This window comes from Rosa chinensis, chromosome 6 (genome assembly GCF_002994745.2).
Source record: "Rosa chinensis cultivar Old Blush chromosome 6, RchiOBHm-V2, whole genome shotgun sequence".
Lineage (NCBI taxonomy): Eukaryota > Viridiplantae > Streptophyta > Magnoliopsida > Rosales > Rosaceae > Rosa > Rosa chinensis.
Window position 1 is genome coordinate 65,344,650 of NC_037093.1, and position 16,723 is coordinate 65,361,372.

The 16,723-nt window shown below is 39.5% G+C and overlaps 3 protein-coding genes and 1 pseudogene across 4 annotated transcripts; 3 read left to right on the plus strand and 1 right to left on the minus strand.

Annotated features, from left to right (window-relative positions):
* Nucleotides 1–827: 827 nt before the first annotated feature.
* Nucleotides 828–2,496, minus strand: LOC112173849. The gene is made up of 6 exons (XM_024311539.2): nt 2,344–2,496; nt 2,042–2,166; nt 1,835–1,973; nt 1,614–1,739; nt 1,418–1,508; nt 828–1,290 (listed from the first exon to the last, which is right to left on the minus strand). The coding sequence occupies exons 2-6, from the start codon at nt 2,131–2,133 to the stop codon at nt 1,139–1,141; spliced, it is 600 nt and encodes a 199-aa protein (XP_024167307.1). The 5' UTR covers nt 2,134–2,166; nt 2,344–2,496; the 3' UTR covers nt 828–1,138.
* Nucleotides 2,497–2,559: 63 nt separating this feature from the next.
* LOC112173848 (calcineurin-binding protein 1) lies at nt 2,560–12,480 on the plus strand. Of its 2 annotated transcripts, none has more exons than XM_024311537.2 (19): nt 2,560–2,706; nt 2,796–2,873; nt 3,195–3,314; nt 3,407–3,447; nt 3,681–3,892; nt 4,006–5,879; nt 6,172–6,378; nt 6,489–7,160; nt 7,295–7,530; nt 7,645–7,855; nt 7,946–8,101; nt 8,461–8,618; nt 8,716–8,908; nt 9,191–9,573; nt 9,681–9,861; nt 10,321–10,550; nt 10,794–11,457; nt 11,733–11,811; nt 11,991–12,480. In XM_024311537.2, the coding sequence occupies exons 1-19, from the start codon at nt 2,704–2,706 to the stop codon at nt 12,242–12,244; spliced, it is 5,952 nt and encodes a 1,983-aa protein (XP_024167305.1). In that variant the 5' UTR covers nt 2,560–2,703; the 3' UTR covers nt 12,245–12,480. The 2 variants fall into 2 exon arrangements, with proteins under 2 accessions (XP_024167305.1, XP_024167306.1); XM_024311538.2 differs by having other exon boundaries at nt 11,997–12,480.
* Nucleotides 12,481–12,657: 177 nt separating this feature from the next.
* LOC112173850 (glutamyl-tRNA(Gln) amidotransferase subunit C, chloroplastic/mitochondrial) lies at nt 12,658–13,870 on the plus strand. The gene is made up of 5 exons (XM_024311540.2): nt 12,658–12,915; nt 13,003–13,043; nt 13,114–13,169; nt 13,408–13,459; nt 13,565–13,870. The coding sequence occupies exons 1-5, from the start codon at nt 12,697–12,699 to the stop codon at nt 13,638–13,640; spliced, it is 444 nt and encodes a 147-aa protein (XP_024167308.1). The 5' UTR covers nt 12,658–12,696; the 3' UTR covers nt 13,641–13,870.
* Nucleotides 13,871–14,619: 749 nt separating this feature from the next.
* Nucleotides 14,620–16,693, plus strand: LOC112173851 (annotated as a pseudogene).
* Nucleotides 16,694–16,723: the final 30 nt, after the last annotated feature.

The window sequence follows — 16,723 nt, forward strand, 5'->3', positions numbered from 1 at the left end:
TTGCAAGTACAGGGAAAACTGTGAAGAATCCGTTGTTAATGTGAATTCTAGGATGTAGGCAGCCACCTGTTCTTGCACCCATTCTCTCGTAGCGACGTGTTATACTCCAGATGAACATCAACTCATAACCCACCACCACCGATAGAGCCACACTAAACACGACAAGATCATCACCACCGACCGTTCTTCTCCTACAAATACGACTTGTTCGATTCCACGACTCTTCTTCATTCTTTTCAGTCGCAGTAGCCATGATCAACATCAGGCCATTCGCCTCTTCCCAGAAGCCCAATGAGTCAGTGGCCTCACGCGACCGGACCAGCACTGCCAAGGTCTTGACCACTGGAGCAATCGGTGCCACTTTCTTGGTCTTGGCCGGGTTAACTTTAACCGGGACAGTGATGACCCTGATCTTGGCCAGCCCAGTTATAGTGCTGTTTAGTCCGGTCCTAGTCCCGGCTGGGATAGTCCTCTTCCTTGCAGCAAGTGGTTTGGATTTCTCCGGCGGGTGTGGCATGGTGGCGATTATGGCACTATCATGGTTGATTAAATACGCATCTGACTACCTCGCTGCCAAGAAGAGGGCTGACGCATATGGGGGCTCTAATTTCATGCAAATTGGTCTATGAAAGTGTCATATATAATGTGTTTTGTTGTAATAGAATGAGGCCATTGGTGTTTCTTCTGTGTTTGTGTTTACGTTCTTTCTGTTTCTGTAATTGAATGTGGTTTGTGTAAGCTCTTGTTTATGGTAAACCCCTTTTCTGCTTTCATAGCCTGTGCGCATTTGTGAAGCTAGCTTAATCAAAAGTATTTCTGGCACTACCAAACTAAAGAAAAACGAAGTGGTATTCTATTGATTTCAATGCATACCGAACTGAACATATAATGTGCCAATCTATCGATAACAAGAGAGAGGAAGAAGTTTTGAAGCTAACAAGTCTACTTCATCTAATCATTTGTAAGAGAGAAAAAGAAAAAAACTGAGAAGCCCCATTGATGCCCAGAAGTGATTCAAAACAATCTACGGCAGCCAACTGAAAATTTATCATACTTCCGATACCTCTGCTCGGAACCTCAGTGAAATGATCTTTAAAATTTGATGGTGTCGGCCACTGGTTTCGAGTCAGAGTCATATTCAAGAATCTTTCGAAGCATTCTGATCGAGTGCTCGTAACAAAAAGGGTGGAAGAAATGAGGGTATGATGAAGGCCAAAACCAAACACACCACCACAAAGCCTACAACCCACCAAGCTTGGTGAGGAATCCCCAGCAATAGTTCATCACAAACTGCTACCAACAAGAGATGAAACTTTGTCATGCAAGCAAGTATATGAGGAAGCATTTTGATCTTCTTCAGCACTAGGGAAACGCAACATACTAATCGCTAAAGCTCAATTTAGTGTATGCACATTACCTATGTTGAAAATGATGTACTCCCTCTCCTGCACATTTGGTATGGCAACAACCCCCTCAGGCTCCACCGACACCAGCACATACATGCCACCCTGAGCAGTAATTAAGTATATTTACATAAGGATCATATCTTACTGGGCATATCTCATAGTGCAGCAACAACAATGCATTAAAAAGTTTCAGTGGCGAAATCGAACCTGATCATTCGAGCCATCATTTTCGCTCTTGAAAATCAGCTTTTCTGTGTTCAGTAATCTTCTGTTCCCATTCAAAGGCAATTCCAAGTCCCCTCTCTTGAGTTGTATGGAAAAGCTAGCAGGTATCTGTTTAGTGTTAACACACACCAATACAAAGTTAAACACATACATAACGGCACTGGTGAAAGACACAACTCCATGAAAAGTTGGGAAGTACATACAGAAGCTGGATATGATATCTTCACTTCATACCAAGTATGAGGCTTGATCCCTTGAAGCCGGTAAAGCCGCGAACCCATACGTAGTGGCAGAGTCTCCCTCCATAGCTCTTCCCCAACATTCAGAACCTTCTTGTCTATCCTGTAAGGCCAGCAAATTATGTCAGTAGAAACACATGCATATATTGGGGGTTGTTTCGATACACTTACAGGCTTCCATGGCTTAAACTCGAACCACCGATAACAATCCAGACAATGTAGAGAGTGGTAATCAAAACATTACAAACACGAATCTGACACATTGTGGAGCAAAAATGTTGTTCGATTTCTTCAACCTAACCAAACACAATCACACATTTCAGTTGCGCATTTTATCAAACACCTGGCGGGCAATACAAAAATACACTCATGAAAATTGTACAAGCACTACAACTCCTTTTAAAGTTTTAACCTTTATCGTTGCGAAACAAGAACGAAACGAATCGTTTTGAAGGTGGGTAAGTTTTTATTACCTCTCTTTGTTTGGCTTTTGGAAGCAACCAATCGGAGCAATAGTCGATTAGAACCTCGCGGTCTCCGACTCCATTTTTTCTTGAGCAACTCCAACTGGCTCAACAATGATCGCGCACTTAAACAGAGCACAAAACGCACCGTTTTGACTAAACCAGCCAATAAGGCGGTGACACATTTCTTTTCTCACCGGCGTTTCGCTAAAATCGTTGAAACGACGACGCCCACACTACTTTTAGTTACGAAATCTCCCTCCCTCCCTTTTTAAAAACCCTAATTCCTCTGTAAATTCTAGTTTCTGAGCCCTAAATTCGAAGCAAAACCTGCTGCCTGCTACCGAATTCGAAAGACGACGACTGAAGATGGTGCGTTGAGCTTGAGTTTCGCTTATTCAATTGAATTTTGAGTTTTCTGGTAATGTAATTCTGAATTTGTGTGCTTTTTTTTTTTTCAGTTCTCAATTGCAGCTATCAATGACGATACTGACTCCAAAGGCACGTGGGAGCCCTTAGCTCCTACCAAAGAAGCTCAGGCATGCCTCTCCATCCCCTCTCTCTCAGTTTATTTTGCTTTTTCTCTGTGAAAATTTGCTTTCTTTTCTTGAATTACTTCATGAATTTTGTTCTCTGTGAAAATTTGGTTTCTTTTCTTCACTAATGACTAAGTTTGAGTGTTTTTCACATTTTACTAGAGGTAATTTTAGTGTTTGGGAAGTTTCTTAGTTCTTACGTTCCTGGCATTGCTCAGATAAACTGAATGTTATGAACTAAGTGCATAGTTTCTGTATAGTAAGCTCAATTCAGAAGCCTTGTCATTTTTACAGCTGATGAATTGTTTGGTTTGGTCTTGTCAGGAATTTCATCTCTCACAAACTTATCATGAAGGACTTCACAAGTTACAAACTAAAGAATACAAGAGGGCTAGTGAGTTGTTAGAGTCTGTTCTAAAAGACCCTTTAATAGAAAACGCGCGGGTAAGATCTTTAAAAGAAATACTTTTTGAGATGGTAGTTTGTTGCTTCTTTTGTGTTAGTGGATAGTCATTCAAATTTCTATTGCCATGCAGGTGGATGGTAATGTCAGCGATTGTCATCTATTGCAACTCAGGTTTGGATTTATGCATTATCCCAGCATCCGTTGTAGTCTCGGCCAATTTTAGAGAACTTATCTGTAGTGGATTTACAATTTTCTAATGCACATAAGATGAATGATAAATCTTACAGATCATGTAGGATGCTAGTTTTGGTTTTTGGTAGTTCTCAGGAACAATAGAGATAAAAAGAAAAGAAAATGAATATGATGAAGAGCCTTGCATTATTATTTTTTCTTGCTGGCTGCAGATTTTTGGCACTGAAGAACCTTGCCAATGTTTTTCTTCAACAAGGTTCAGAACATTATGAGAGTGCTCTACGATGTTATCTCCAAGCTGTAGAGATTGATACCAAAGATTCTGTTGTCTGGAACCAGCTAGGAACATTATCATGCTCGATGGGCTCTCTGAGTATATCACGTTGGGCATTTGAGCAAGGGCTTTTGTGCAGCCCTAATAATTGTGAGTGTTTGTGGTGTTTAAGAATTTTAATATTTCAATTATATACTTGGCTTTCCGTGTGATTACTTTTTTGTAATACACATCATGAATCTTCTTTGAAACTGTTTATGCAGGGAACTGCATGGAGAAATTGTTGGAAGTTCTTATTGCTATCGGTGATGAGGTTGCATGCCTTTCTGTGGCAGAGTTAATTTTGAGGCATTGGCCGTCACATTCTCGTGCTTTGCATGTCAAGAAAACAATTGAAGAGTCAGAGCCGGTTCCATTTGCTCCGAGAGGTATAGATAAGCTGGAACCTAAACATGTCCGTCTCAAATTTGTTGACAAGAGAAAAGCATCTCAAGCACTTCTGGAGGAGGACGTTGCATCCAAGAAGCTGAACCAGAGCATGGATTTGAACCTTGCAGACGCTACTTGGGCAGCTGTTGCTGATGCACTCTTGGATATCTTACTTCCGTTGAATGGCTGTAGATCTGAGATGGGGAATGCAAAAGAATACAGATCTGGAGACATCAGATTAATTTTACACTTACCTTCTAGTTCAGAAGGTAACAGAGGGTCTGAGGAAAGAAAAGGACATAACTTGGCCCCAATTCGTGAAAATACCTCTTCCGGTGATTGCAACACTGGAAGAACAGGTGTTAAAGAGAAAGACACAAGTCTTCTAGAATTCCAAAAACAGGAGAGGCGGAGTACTCGCCTTGAAAGGCTTAGAACTCGTAAACCAGGGAAAGAAGATCTTGACTTTGCTAATGGTAAAGCTCAGGCCAAGGTTGTTATTCAGTGTCTAGAACCTTTTATTGCTGGCGGATCAGGAATCAAAGATTCCAATCATTCTAGTAATCATTCTGTTTCATGTCCTGATCAAGCTAATCCCTGGGATACTGAATATGGTGATGTTTGCAGATTTGTTGAAAAAGCTTCAAAGAACTACGGTGCTTTCCATTTGGCTCACTTGCTTTTGGAAGAGGTTGCAAGTAGAGATCTTCAGCATCAGGATGCATTTGTTAAGTTTCTGGACTTGGAAAAGATGACAAGGAATTGGGGGAAGGATAGGACCCCTGAATGCTGCCTTTTCCTGGCTGAGCTTTATTATGACCTTGGTTCATTGTCTGATGCTTCAAGGTTGTCAGTATTCATGTCCGAGGCATCTTATCATCTTTGTAAGATTCTCGAATCAGTAGCTTTGGAAGATGAAAGCATCTCTGGGCTTAAGAGAATCTTCGGTAATAATGGAATATCAGCCAACAATTCTGTTTGCAAGGATGTATCATTAGGTGACAAGTTGTTAGCAAGTAGCTCCTTTTGGGTTCGGTTTTTCTGGTTAAGTGGACGATTATCTATTTTAGACGGCAACAAGGAAAAAGCCCACCAAGAATTCTGTATATCCTTGTCACTTTTGGCAAACAAGGAAAATATCAGTGATTCGCAGCGTGTAATCCGCCTCCCATATTGCAAGGTTCTTAAAGAGTTAACTGTTGGTAGGATTCTCCATGAAATTAACATTTTAAAGGTTGATTTCTTGACGCAGAAGACTTTAAGTGAGATGATTGAGAAGGAAATGTATATGGAGTGCATGACCTTGCTTGTTCCGCTTCTATTTGCCACAAGAAATGTGCCCCCTGATGCATTACCTCTACGCTTAGCTAATAAAGGAGGCGAAGGAGTTACTTCAGTTGAACTGTCAGCACTAGACATTTTAATCAAAGCTTGTGAAAAGACAAAACCTGTGGATGTTGACATTTATTTGAATTGTCATCGTCGGAAACTGCAAATTCTTATGGCAGCAGCAGGGATTGATGAATGCCTGGCTTCCTGTAAATCCTTCCTTTCTAAATCAGGGTCAAAAGCTCGCTTCCATTCTGTCATAGATTCAAATGAAAGTTCGAGCAAGCAGTGCTGGAATTTCTTGGTTGCAGAGGAAGTAAAGGCCATTTCTCAATGTGCGTCCCAAGTGAAGAATTTTATTGATCAACCTGGAGCTTCTGTAAGTCAATGTATATGAATAAATTACAAATAGCTCTAATATTACCTTTTTTTTTCTTTTCTTTTTCTTTTTTTGGGGGGGGAGGGGGTGATCATGCTTACCTCAAACTGTAAAGTTTATCAAATTTGTTCAATTGAAAACCAACGAGATGCTAATAAGGATCAGAGAAACAGGAGGGTAATGATGTTGGCAAACTTATTACAGTGTTAATAACTATAGATTAATCTAAAGATAATATACTTTCATAAATTGTACAGTATCTGATTATAGGATTTATATCTCATGCTTGCAGGACAGCAATTCTGTTCCAATGAGCAGCATAGGTGATCTCCAATGCTTGCTCTTGTCAGTCATGTGTAATGTTGCAAGCATATTCCTCTGTAAGAAATCTACTGAGCTAGTGACGGCTGATGAAATTGAACAAAGTTGCTTTATTGAAGCTTCCATTGCATTCTGCAAACTTCAACACCTCAACCACATGATACCTGTTAAAACTCAAGTGAGTAAAATATTCTCGAGTTGGTTATATTTTGAGTTCTTTCCTGATTATTTTTTCATTTGTCTTTCTTTCCCTTTTCATTTCTCTTTTTTTCTGACTTTGCATCTTAGGTTGACTTAATTGTCACTATGCACGATCTACTGGCGGAATATGGACTCTGCTGTGCGGGTCAGGGTACTGAAAAGGAGGAAGGAATGTTTCTTAAATTTGCAATTAAGCATCTATTGGCCTTGGATATGAAGTTTAAATCTACCTTTAACTCATCAAGCAAAGAAACAACTGAAGACAACGAGCTGCTTGACCTAAATAGTCCTGCCAAAATAACTCTAAATGAATCAAAATCAGATACACTAGATGTGGAAATGGTTCACACTGGAAGAGATGAAATCAGTACTGCAGGGAAGGATGTATCAGAAGCAATATCATCAAAAAACATTTTATCTGATAAAGCTCTAGAGGAAGATCTTAATTTGGAATCAGAAGGTAGAAAGCAAGATGAAGATGGTTCTGGTGCTAAGTTCAACAGAGGTGAAGAAGCAAGCGATCAATTGAATGAAGATGAAGATGAACTCATAGAAGATGAAAGGGAGGAGCTTGAGTTGAAAATTGATTATGCCTTGGATCAGTGTTTCTTCTGCTTATATGGTCTAAATATTAGATCTGATTCATCCTATGAAGATGACTTAGCTGTGCACAAAAATACTAGCCCTGGTGATTACCAGACAAAGGAACAATGTGCTGATGTTTTTCAGTACATACTTCCTTATGCAAAGGCTTCTTCTGTGAGTTTTCTCTCTCTATCGTCTTCCAAGTGCTTGTATATGTTGTATGGTTCCCCATTTATATAAGTATGCTTCTTACTTAAATACATAGTTTTCTAACCTCTATGGACTGTCATTACTCATGTATGTTGCAGAGGACAGGACTAGTCAAAGTTCGAAGAGTACTCAGAGCCATACGCAAACACTTTCCACAACCACCAGAAGATGTTTTGGCTGGAAATGCAATAGATAAGTTCTTAGATGATCTCAATTTATGTGAAGATAAGCTCTCAGATGAGGCTGGGTCTGACGGCTTTCTTGAGACCATAACGAAGGTGATACTTCCTGATGAGAGAAGGTTTAAACAACAAAAGTCATCATCCGTTGGGAGGTAAATATAGCTTTGCATTTGTGTTTTTTTTTTTTTCCAGAATGTAATCCCTCATTCTCTCACTTGATGGTTAAATTCAGAGATCATGAGCTATCTGTAATTGACTGCTTGCAGCTCTGAACCATATCTGGATGTCTATTGCAATTTATATTATTTCCTTGCCCTCTCTGAGGAAATGAGTGCTACAGACAAGTGGCCTGGCTTTGTGCTTACAAAGGAAGGGGAAGAATTTGTACAGCATAATGCGAATCTCTTCAAATATGATTTACTCTATAACCCTCTGCGTTTTGAAAGTTGGCAAAGACTAGGACATATCTATGACGAGGTAATATCTTCTGTTGTTTGTCATTCTAGTTTGTGAATACAGGCGAAAAAAATGCTTGAAGTGTCATGTTCTGGCGATTCTTTTCTACAGGAAGTGGACTTGTTACTAAATGATGGCAGTAAACACATCAATGTGGCAGGATGGAGGAAGAATGTTACATTACCTCAGAGGGTTGAGACAAGTCGAAGGAGGAGTAGGCGGTGTCTGTTAATGAGTTTGGCTTTGGCAAAGACATCAGCTCAGCAGGTTTTACCCTCTTATCTTTTTGTATATCTATATACTACATAAATATTACTGCACTCTTATTTGGTTAGGTTTCATATCTAAAGTCCTTGCATGTGGGCTTCAGCCTTAATCTGGTAGGGTTACTTATTGTATTGCTATCACTAATTTGGGACCTTTCAATTTCGTTGAGATTGTTGGTACTTTTTTGAATTTACAGATTTTAAGGTTGGGGTTCATGTTCTATTGGATCCCATATAAATTCTTAACATGCTATGATATGCGGGCCATTTAAGTCGTAAAGGCTCTTATCTCAATGAGTTATAATATTTCTTGGATGTCAAGGATAAGGTAATGATTTTTGTTTTTAATCTGTGGCTCAGAGTGAGATACACGAGTTATTGGCATTGGTATACTATGATAGCCTTCAAAGCGTGGTGCCATTTTATGATCAACGAACTGTTGTACCCTTGAAGGATGCAGCATGGGTGGTGTTTTGCGAGAACTCGATGAGACACTTTAAAAAGGCTTTTGCTCACAAGTATGTACTTTTTTCTGCAGTTCCTTTCTGTGCAATTACCTATACAACCTCATGTGCCAAATTCAAATGGATTTTTATGTGCTTTCTTCTTTATCAGGCAAGACTGGTCCCATGCTTACTATATTGGGAAGCTCTGTGAAAAGCTTGGGTACTCCTATGAGACATCTTTATCATATTATGATAAAGCTATTGCTCTGAATCCAACAGCTGTAGATCCTGTTTACAGGATGCATGCTTCGCGCCTGAAATTACTTTTTACATGTGGAAAACAAAATCTAGAAGCTTTAAAGGTTTTCTCTTTCTTCCTTTATTTTTTATTTATGTTTGTCTGGCTTCTCTTCCAGATCATCAACATTCTATCTCTCAATCCTGAGACTTTCGAAATATCCAAATGATATCTTCCTGAATTGGTCCACCTTATATTTTTACAATCTGATGAACAACTGACCAAGTCCTTTAGATGGACATGTCTTTGTGACCTGCCTACAAATAAATGCTTTATGGACTTAGAGACAATTTGTCTTATAGTTGTGTTACTTGTGTATATCCCAATTAATCTTTGGCCATTCCAGGTTCTTTCAGCATATGCCTTTAGTCAATCAACGAAGGATGCTGTCATGACAATGTTAGGTGACATGGATGCGGAAATGTCAAATTCACCAAAGGATAGAAGCACAGAAACAAACTCTGAGAAGGTGAAGCATGAAGATGCGGTTAAATCAAAGGTGTGGAACATGCTTTACAGCGACTGTCTTTGTGCCCTTGAAACTTGTATTGAAGGGGAGCTTAAACATTTTCATAAAGCCAGATATATGCTTGCACAAGGTCTGCATCGAAGAGGGGAAAGTGGTGCATCTGAGAGAGCAAAAGATGAACTCTCTTTTTGCTTCAAGTCATCTCGGTCATCATTTACAATAAATATGTGGGAAATTGATAGTACAGCCAAAAAAGGAAGGTACAACCATAAATCTATGTAGCGTCTATATTTTTTAAGTTGGTATTATGTAGCTGAAACTGTAATTCCATTTGAAGCTAATCAGTTATATCTTCTCCTTGTACCAGGCGGAAAACTCCTGGAGTTTGCGGGAGCAAAAGGTCCCTTGAGGTTAACTTACCTGAAAGTTCTAGAAAATTCATCACTTGCATTAGGAAATATCTTCTGTTCTATTTGAAACTGTTGGAGGAGACTGGAGACATCTGTACTCTTGACCGTGCTTATATCTCTCTTCGGTCTGATAAGAGGGTAATGATTTAATCTCTCGTGTGTTTCAGTGACTGCTATGGCAGAAGCAATTTCTTGATGATTTCAAAAATCTGTGGAGACACAGAGAATAGTTTACTGCTAGCTAATAACAACCACCTCCGCCATCAAAATCTGTATACAGTCGTGCATAAATTATGACTTTGCAGCGTATAAATCTGCAGCTTTTAAATCTGTATAAAGATGGATTATAGACAATCCAGAGTACAAATTTTGCAGCTTTGTGCATGACTGTATACAGATTAGCTAACTGAAGTTTTATATCTCTCCGCTGTCTATATCTTTCATCTATATTTACTAGTGCTTCTTACTTGTCCATACAGGTTTAAGTATTAATAATATATGTGCCAATATTACCGTTAAATAGCTCATCTTATTCTGCATGTCATCTGCTTTTTCCCCTACCAATTTAAGATGATCCAACTTGATTAAAAAATGCAGTTTTCACTATGCATTGAAGATCTTGTTCCAGTTGCCCTTGGGAGGTATGTAAAGGCCCTTGTTTTATCAATCCGCCAAGTTGAAACTGTTGGCTCTGGTGCTGTAGATAATTCCGAGCATATATTGGAGAAAGTGTTTTCTTTGTTCATGGAACAGGGGAACTTATGGCCTGAAATATGTGGTTTGCCTGAGATTAAGGTCACAGAAACATCAGAAAGCAGTTTATATGGGTAATTTACGTACTATTTAGCTGATTTTATTTTCCAAAAAGTCCTACGCTTTACAGAATAGCTATCAATTCTCAAGTTGTTGATGAAACCTTGATGGAGGTCTTAGATTTTTTTTTAGTCTGAGCTATTATCGTCTCCAGTATCCTGGTCTGTATCCATTTTATTAATCTTAGAAATAAGTGTGAGTTTTGATGTGTTAGTGGTCATGTCAACGAGTCTAATGGACCTTTTGAATTTCTGCAGATATCTTCATGAACATATCATATCATTAGAGGAAAATGGTAAATTGGACACTCTTGAAGCCATAAATGAGAAGATTCGAAAGCGTTTCAAGAATCCAAAATTGTCAAACAGCAACTGTGCGAAAGTTTGCAGGCATGCATCCATTGCTTGGTGTAGATCTCTTATATTGTGGTTGGCACAGATCACTCCTTCACAGTCTGAAATCGCAAGTGAGATTCAGGTTCTAAATCCTTCAGATGGTGGGTTGGAAAATAGCCAGCTGCTCTGTGTTGATTTGCAGACAGATGAATTGTGGAGTTCAGCTTTTGAGGACCCAACCCATTTTAAAAAGCTTGAGGCAAAACGAAATCCTGTTTTCTCTAAAATAAAGAACTTAGTTGTTAAGAAAGCTTCAGATGAAAATTTAGAGACTGCCAGTGCTTTGCTTCGATCTTCGTACAACTTCTATCGTGAGAGCTCAAGTGTAATGCCTTCATCCGGTGTCAATCTGTATTTAGTTTCATCATGGTTAGCAAGGGATACACAATTCAGACCAAGCACGGAGGGGGCTGAAATCCTTGACCTTAGCATTCCAAGGAAGCTTCTCTTGTGGGCTTACACACTATTGCATGGCCGTTACACAAACATCTCTTTTGTTGTAAAGCATTGTGAAGAAAATGCAAGGGTATGAAAACTAACATGATTTGAAAGGAGTTTTCTTGAGATGCTGAAAAATGTGTAAATTCTCGGGTAGAGCATATCTTCTCCTTTTAGGTTCAACTTGAGACAGGCATTTCACATTCACCAGGGTGTGCATCTCTTTATTCTGTTATGTTAACAAACATGGACATGAATGCATTTAGTTTAGAAGAAAGCACGAGCAGATCTTGTGCACTAGTTTCTGTGGTTATGGATAGGAAGTTGACTAATGTATCACGTATTTGTGGTCATCTTTTGCAGTCTAAAATGAAAAAAGGAGCAGGAACCTCAACTGTGCCCTCAAACACAAGCATAGCAAACACCACCACTGCTCACACAGGTTATTTAACTTCTTCCTTTGTCTTTTCTTGTTAAATCGTTTTGGGACAGTATATGGAGACCAGGCATAGAGATGAAAGGGAGCCAAAACAAATTGCTCTCTTTAGAATTTTGTTCATCTTTTTTTGGGGGGCAAAAGCATTTTGCTGACTAGTTTCATATATATGTTTATGGCTGTAGCTACAGCATCGGTAGCAGCTTGTGGCAGAGACGGAATCGGACATAGTGGAACCGGCGACACAGATCCAGCAAACGCAGTAGTATCTACCTCATTGCCTGAGAGCACAACGCAATGTACAAATCAACCACCTTCTGACATGTACCAGACGAGTTCATTTGCTGCTCCCCCACTTCAGCATTGCAACAACCCCGTTACAGAGAGGAGCAATACAACAGCAGCAGATGAAGGAGCTCCAGACAAAGTTGACATATAACCTTGGAACCACAGTTAACTGATTGTTTTTGACAGTCTTGTAAATATTTCCTCCCGTGTTAGTAACACATATCATTAGGCTAATGTCACGTTTAAGATGCGATATAACAACTGTAAGAAAACAGGTTGTTGTCAAGATCATTTTTAGTGTGAAAGCCCGAGGCTGAAATCTGAATAGCTTGAATGGCTGATGTGAATTGTGTTCTTCTTTTTGGCCTAAAAGAAGTCTTTCTTCTTTTTTCCTAGTATTATTGCCTATAGTAGTTTATTAATTATTCAAGAGTAGGTACAAGGATAAAATTGTCATTTCATTCAAAACTGAGGAAACGGGTCGGGTCGAGAGAGAGAGAGAGAGAGGAGAGAAACGGGTTGTGCTTCTAGCTAATTAACCCATATATATAGATAAGGGGAAGTTGAGAAGCGAACTGAGAGAATCAGAGAGTGAGAAGAATAATGGGGAGCAGAGCTTTGCTTCTGGTGAAGGAGGTGTCTTCTTCTTTGTTACCCAAGAACCAGTTTTTACCCAACTTTAACTCCCACCGAAAATTTGCGCAAGTGCTTCACCGGCGGCGAAGTTTTTCAGCTGCAACAACTGCTGGGTCTCCTCCTCTGGAAGCTCTGGATGTGCCACGTCTGGCTGAGACTGCTCGAATTTCTCTGACCCCTCAAGAGGTTCATTACCCCTCTTCTCTTCAGAAACATTGTGTTCGTTAAATTTCGATGCTTTAATGTTTCATTATAATTTTTTCGGTTTTGAAGGTTGAAGAATTTGCTCCCAAAATTGGACAAGTCATGGAATGGTAAAGATTAGTCTTGTGTTTCAATTAACTCATGCTGAATTTGTGTTATGATTGGTGGGTCCATTTGCAGGTTTGGACAGCTTCAAGCAGTTGATCTTGAAAGCGTGGAGCCCTCTATAAGAGCAGGTGCTTCAGAACCCCTATCATAGTCAGTTTCAGTTTGCACTTCACATTGTTGATTAGGGTTTTGTTTTGTGAAAAAGAAACTATTCATTTCTGAATGGGATTGAGAATCCAATCACATTGTTTCAGCTGCATTGTTTCTCCTGTTGACATGTTTTGTGTTCAAGGCAGGAGGTTGGATCTTACTTTCGCATTCATTGTCACTTGTAGCATAACTCATTCCTCTTTGTGTGTATTACAGATACTGAAGGTGATAATTTCCGTGCTGATGTCCCCGAAACATTTGAGAATAGGTGAGATGGTAGTTTCAGTTCTTTGAAATAGGCAGAAGCAATGTCTATTCCAAAGCGAATCCTTAATTAACGAAGCATGCTGATATGGAATTTGTTGTCCAACAGGAATGCCATAATTGCTGCTATTCCAAATTATGAGGAGCCATACATCAAGGTTCCCAAGGTCTTGAACAAAGAGTAGCGTTATCACGACAGAATCAGTGGCATTATGAACGAGCTCGTTTTGCCTTCACCGGATCTTTCATTTTGATCATTGTAGTTGGAATTCTCTGCTGTCTCAGACTCCTCCTAATTTTTACAGTAATAGTTGGTTATTAGTGAAATTCAAGCTGATTTGTGCTTGAAGGCACCTGAATTGTTGGCCTCACTCTCCTCATCTTAAGGAATAGCCATTGTTTGTTGTTTACTGGATTCGCTTTAGGGGTTCAATACTTAACAAAGTTGAGACACCATCAAAGCATTTTGCCTGGGAAGACTTGAGACAGCAAGAAAATTGAATTCCAAAAGGTTTTACTTTTTAATTCATAATCATGACAGCAAATATCGCCATAAACATAAATTGACACCATGTTAAACTGCCAAGTTAACGCCATTTATCACCGAGTCGGTAGTCACCAAATTGGGAGAAGAAAGTCATTCTTGAAGCACATCAGCCAAGTTCTCGCTTGGGAAGGCACTGTTACTCGCTCAAATTAGGATGAAAAACTGGAGTTTGGAGCACAACAATTTTCAACAAGAACTCACTATAAAACAATTATTAGGATATTGTACAATGTACTTCCAGGGAGTGATGTAGTAAATAATTATAGAAACTTAGAAAGCATCCTATATGATAGACTACCACGTATCCTCTCCCTCCTATTTGTATGCCCATATGATATGCCCATGCCCACAAGCATCCTATATTTATGCATCCCAAGAATAATTTTCATATAATTAACCTTCCTTACAATTCAATTTCACTAGTCCATTTCGTTTTTCGATTGTTAAGTGTTAATCAAGCAAAATAAAATTGCAAAATGGAGATGGAGAGGCAGGGGAGTGTTCAGGAGCTGAAATGCATTGTCCAGAACTACGAATGGGGCAAGAAAGGCCTAGATTCTGAGGTAGCAAGGCTTTATGCCTCCAACTCTGGTAGTAAAATTGACCCACAAAAGCCTTGCGCCGAGTTTTGGATGGGAACCCATCAATCTGGACCTTCCTTTTTGATTGATCCGAATAACAACGACGACGTAGTGTCTCTCAAAGACTGGATCTGGAGATGAGATTCTTGGGTCACAGGGTCGTCCAAAAATGGGGCTCTGACCTACCTTTCTTGTTTAAGGTACGTCCGCACTAATCAACTAATTGTAAAACTGTCTATAGTAATCCATTAATTAAGATGATTCCAGGTGATGTGTCTTGGGTGCATGCATGCATTGCATGGCTGTACCGAGTTTAGGTGCTTTCTGTGGCGAAGGCATTGTCGATACAGGCTCACCCAGATAAGGAATTGGCCACGGCTTTGCACAAGTCTATGCCTGATCTTTACAAGGAGGATAATCACAAGCCGGAGATGGCGCTTGCTACAACACATTTTCAAGCTCTTTGTGGTTTCATTGCTTAATTTCCAGGTATCCCTCTATAACAAATTAACAAGAGCGAGCTTCAGTAAGTTCACGGAGCTGTTTCATATTTTCTTAAATCATTCAATTCATTAATGATTTTCAGGAGCTTAAGGATGTGCTCAACAATGTACCCGAGATTGTGCAAGTGGTTGGAAGTGAAGTTGCAAACCAAGTGCTTCAGACCGATCGATAACGAAGATGGGTGGGGAGCGGAGAAAAAGTCAAGTCTGTTCTGCGTTCAATTTTCAGCCAGTTAATGTCAGCTGACAAACAGATGATAACTGCAGCAACATTTAAACTGAAAAATCGTCTACAAACCGAAAGCCAGGTAAGTAATTCCAATATTGATTGACCGATGATTTGACTTCGATCTATTTCATTTGTTTTTCATTCTGTGTACCTTTAATTTTCTTTGATGGACGTTATGTATGATCGATTAGGTGAGGCAGTTGACATACAAGGAGCAGCTGGTGTTGCAATTGGAAGAGCAATATTCAGAAGAGGACGTGGGTGTGATATCTGCTTTCTTTCTCAACCATGTGAAGCTTAATCCTGGAGAAGCATTGTGCCTCGGAGCAAATGAACCTCATGCCTATGTATCCGGGGACTGCATTGAGTGCATGGCGACCTCGGACAACGTAGTCAGGCCTGGCCTTACTCCTAAGCATCGAGATGTTAAGACCCTTTGTTCTATGCTCACATATAATTAAGCAGGGTTTCCCTGAAATCATGCGAGGAGTTGCCATGAATCCTTATGTGACAAGGGACATCCCGCCTTTCGATGAATTTGAGGTGGATCGGTGTCATCTTCCGGGTGGGGAATCGACGGAGTTTCCTGCAGTAGCTGGTCCTTCAATTTTTGTGGTCACTCTTGGAAAGGGAACAATATATGCACTTGTAATGGAGATAATGAAATTATCCGAGGAGATGTTCTGTTTGCATGTGCAGATACTCGGATTAGCGTAACGAGTGCATCTCAGTTGCATGTATATAGAGCCGGAGTGAACATGTATATAGAGCCGGAGTGCATCTCAGTTGGACAAGCAAACTTGACTCATTTTGCACGTTTCTTTCCTCTTCTTAGAGCAACTCCAACAGATTCCCTATATTTTGATTTTTCTCTACTTTAGGGAAAAATAAGCCTCTTTTGCTCCAACAGATTCCCTATAACTATCTTTATTTTAGGGAAAGTGAGGAGAGAGAAAACCAAATTCTCTATATTTACAGCAAACTCTAAAATTTTAAAGAAGAATATGGAGATTTTATAGATTACTGTAAACTAAGGAATCTGTTGGAGTTGGAGAAGAAAAATAGGCTAAAGGTTTGACTTTTGCTTCTCTATAATACAAAAATTATAGAGAAGCTGTTGGAGTTGCTCTTATTCTAATAGATTTTTAACTACCAATACCCGCCCTCACTTGTGTTCTTGGTCCGGACAAAACCATATATTTTCATACTCGGCACAAATATGACTGTACCAGTCCGTAAATCAACAATGGCAAATATTCCATACTTTTGATTCTGAAAATCAAAAACTCTCAATTCTTCTTTGAATTCTATTCTCAAGGCATGGAACATGTATACTGATTTAGGTGATCATTATTCCCTTTGGGCATACGATCTGTAAGGGAACAGAACTTAAAAAAAAAAAAAAAAT

Coding starts and splice junctions, on each gene's coding strand:
- LOC112173849 (XM_024311539.2), bottom strand. CDS start 2,133: ATGTGTCAGATTCGTGTTTGTAATGTTTTGATTACCACTCTCTACATT. Junction 1,509..1,613: donor ATGATGGCTCGAATGATCAG/GTTCGATTTCGC, acceptor ATTACTGCTCAG/GGTGGCATGTATGTGCTGGT. Junction 1,291..1,417: donor GTACATCATTTTCAACATAG/GTAATGTGCATA, acceptor TGTTGGTAGCAG/TTTGTGATGAACTATTGCTG.
- LOC112173848 (XM_024311537.2), top strand. Junction 7,531..7,644: donor AAGTCATCATCCGTTGGGAG/GTAAATATAGCT, acceptor GACTGCTTGCAG/CTCTGAACCATATCTGGATG. Junction 9,574..9,680: donor AGTACAGCCAAAAAAGGAAG/GTACAACCATAA, acceptor TCCTTGTACCAG/GCGGAAAACTCCTGGAGTTT.
- LOC112173850 (XM_024311540.2), top strand. CDS start 12,697: ATGGGGAGCAGAGCTTTGCTTCTGGTGAAGGAGGTGTCTTCTTCTTTG. Junction 13,044..13,113: donor ATTGGACAAGTCATGGAATG/GTAAAGATTAGT, acceptor GTCCATTTGCAG/GTTTGGACAGCTTCAAGCAG. Junction 13,460..13,564: donor CCCGAAACATTTGAGAATAG/GTGAGATGGTAG, acceptor GTTGTCCAACAG/GAATGCCATAATTGCTGCTA.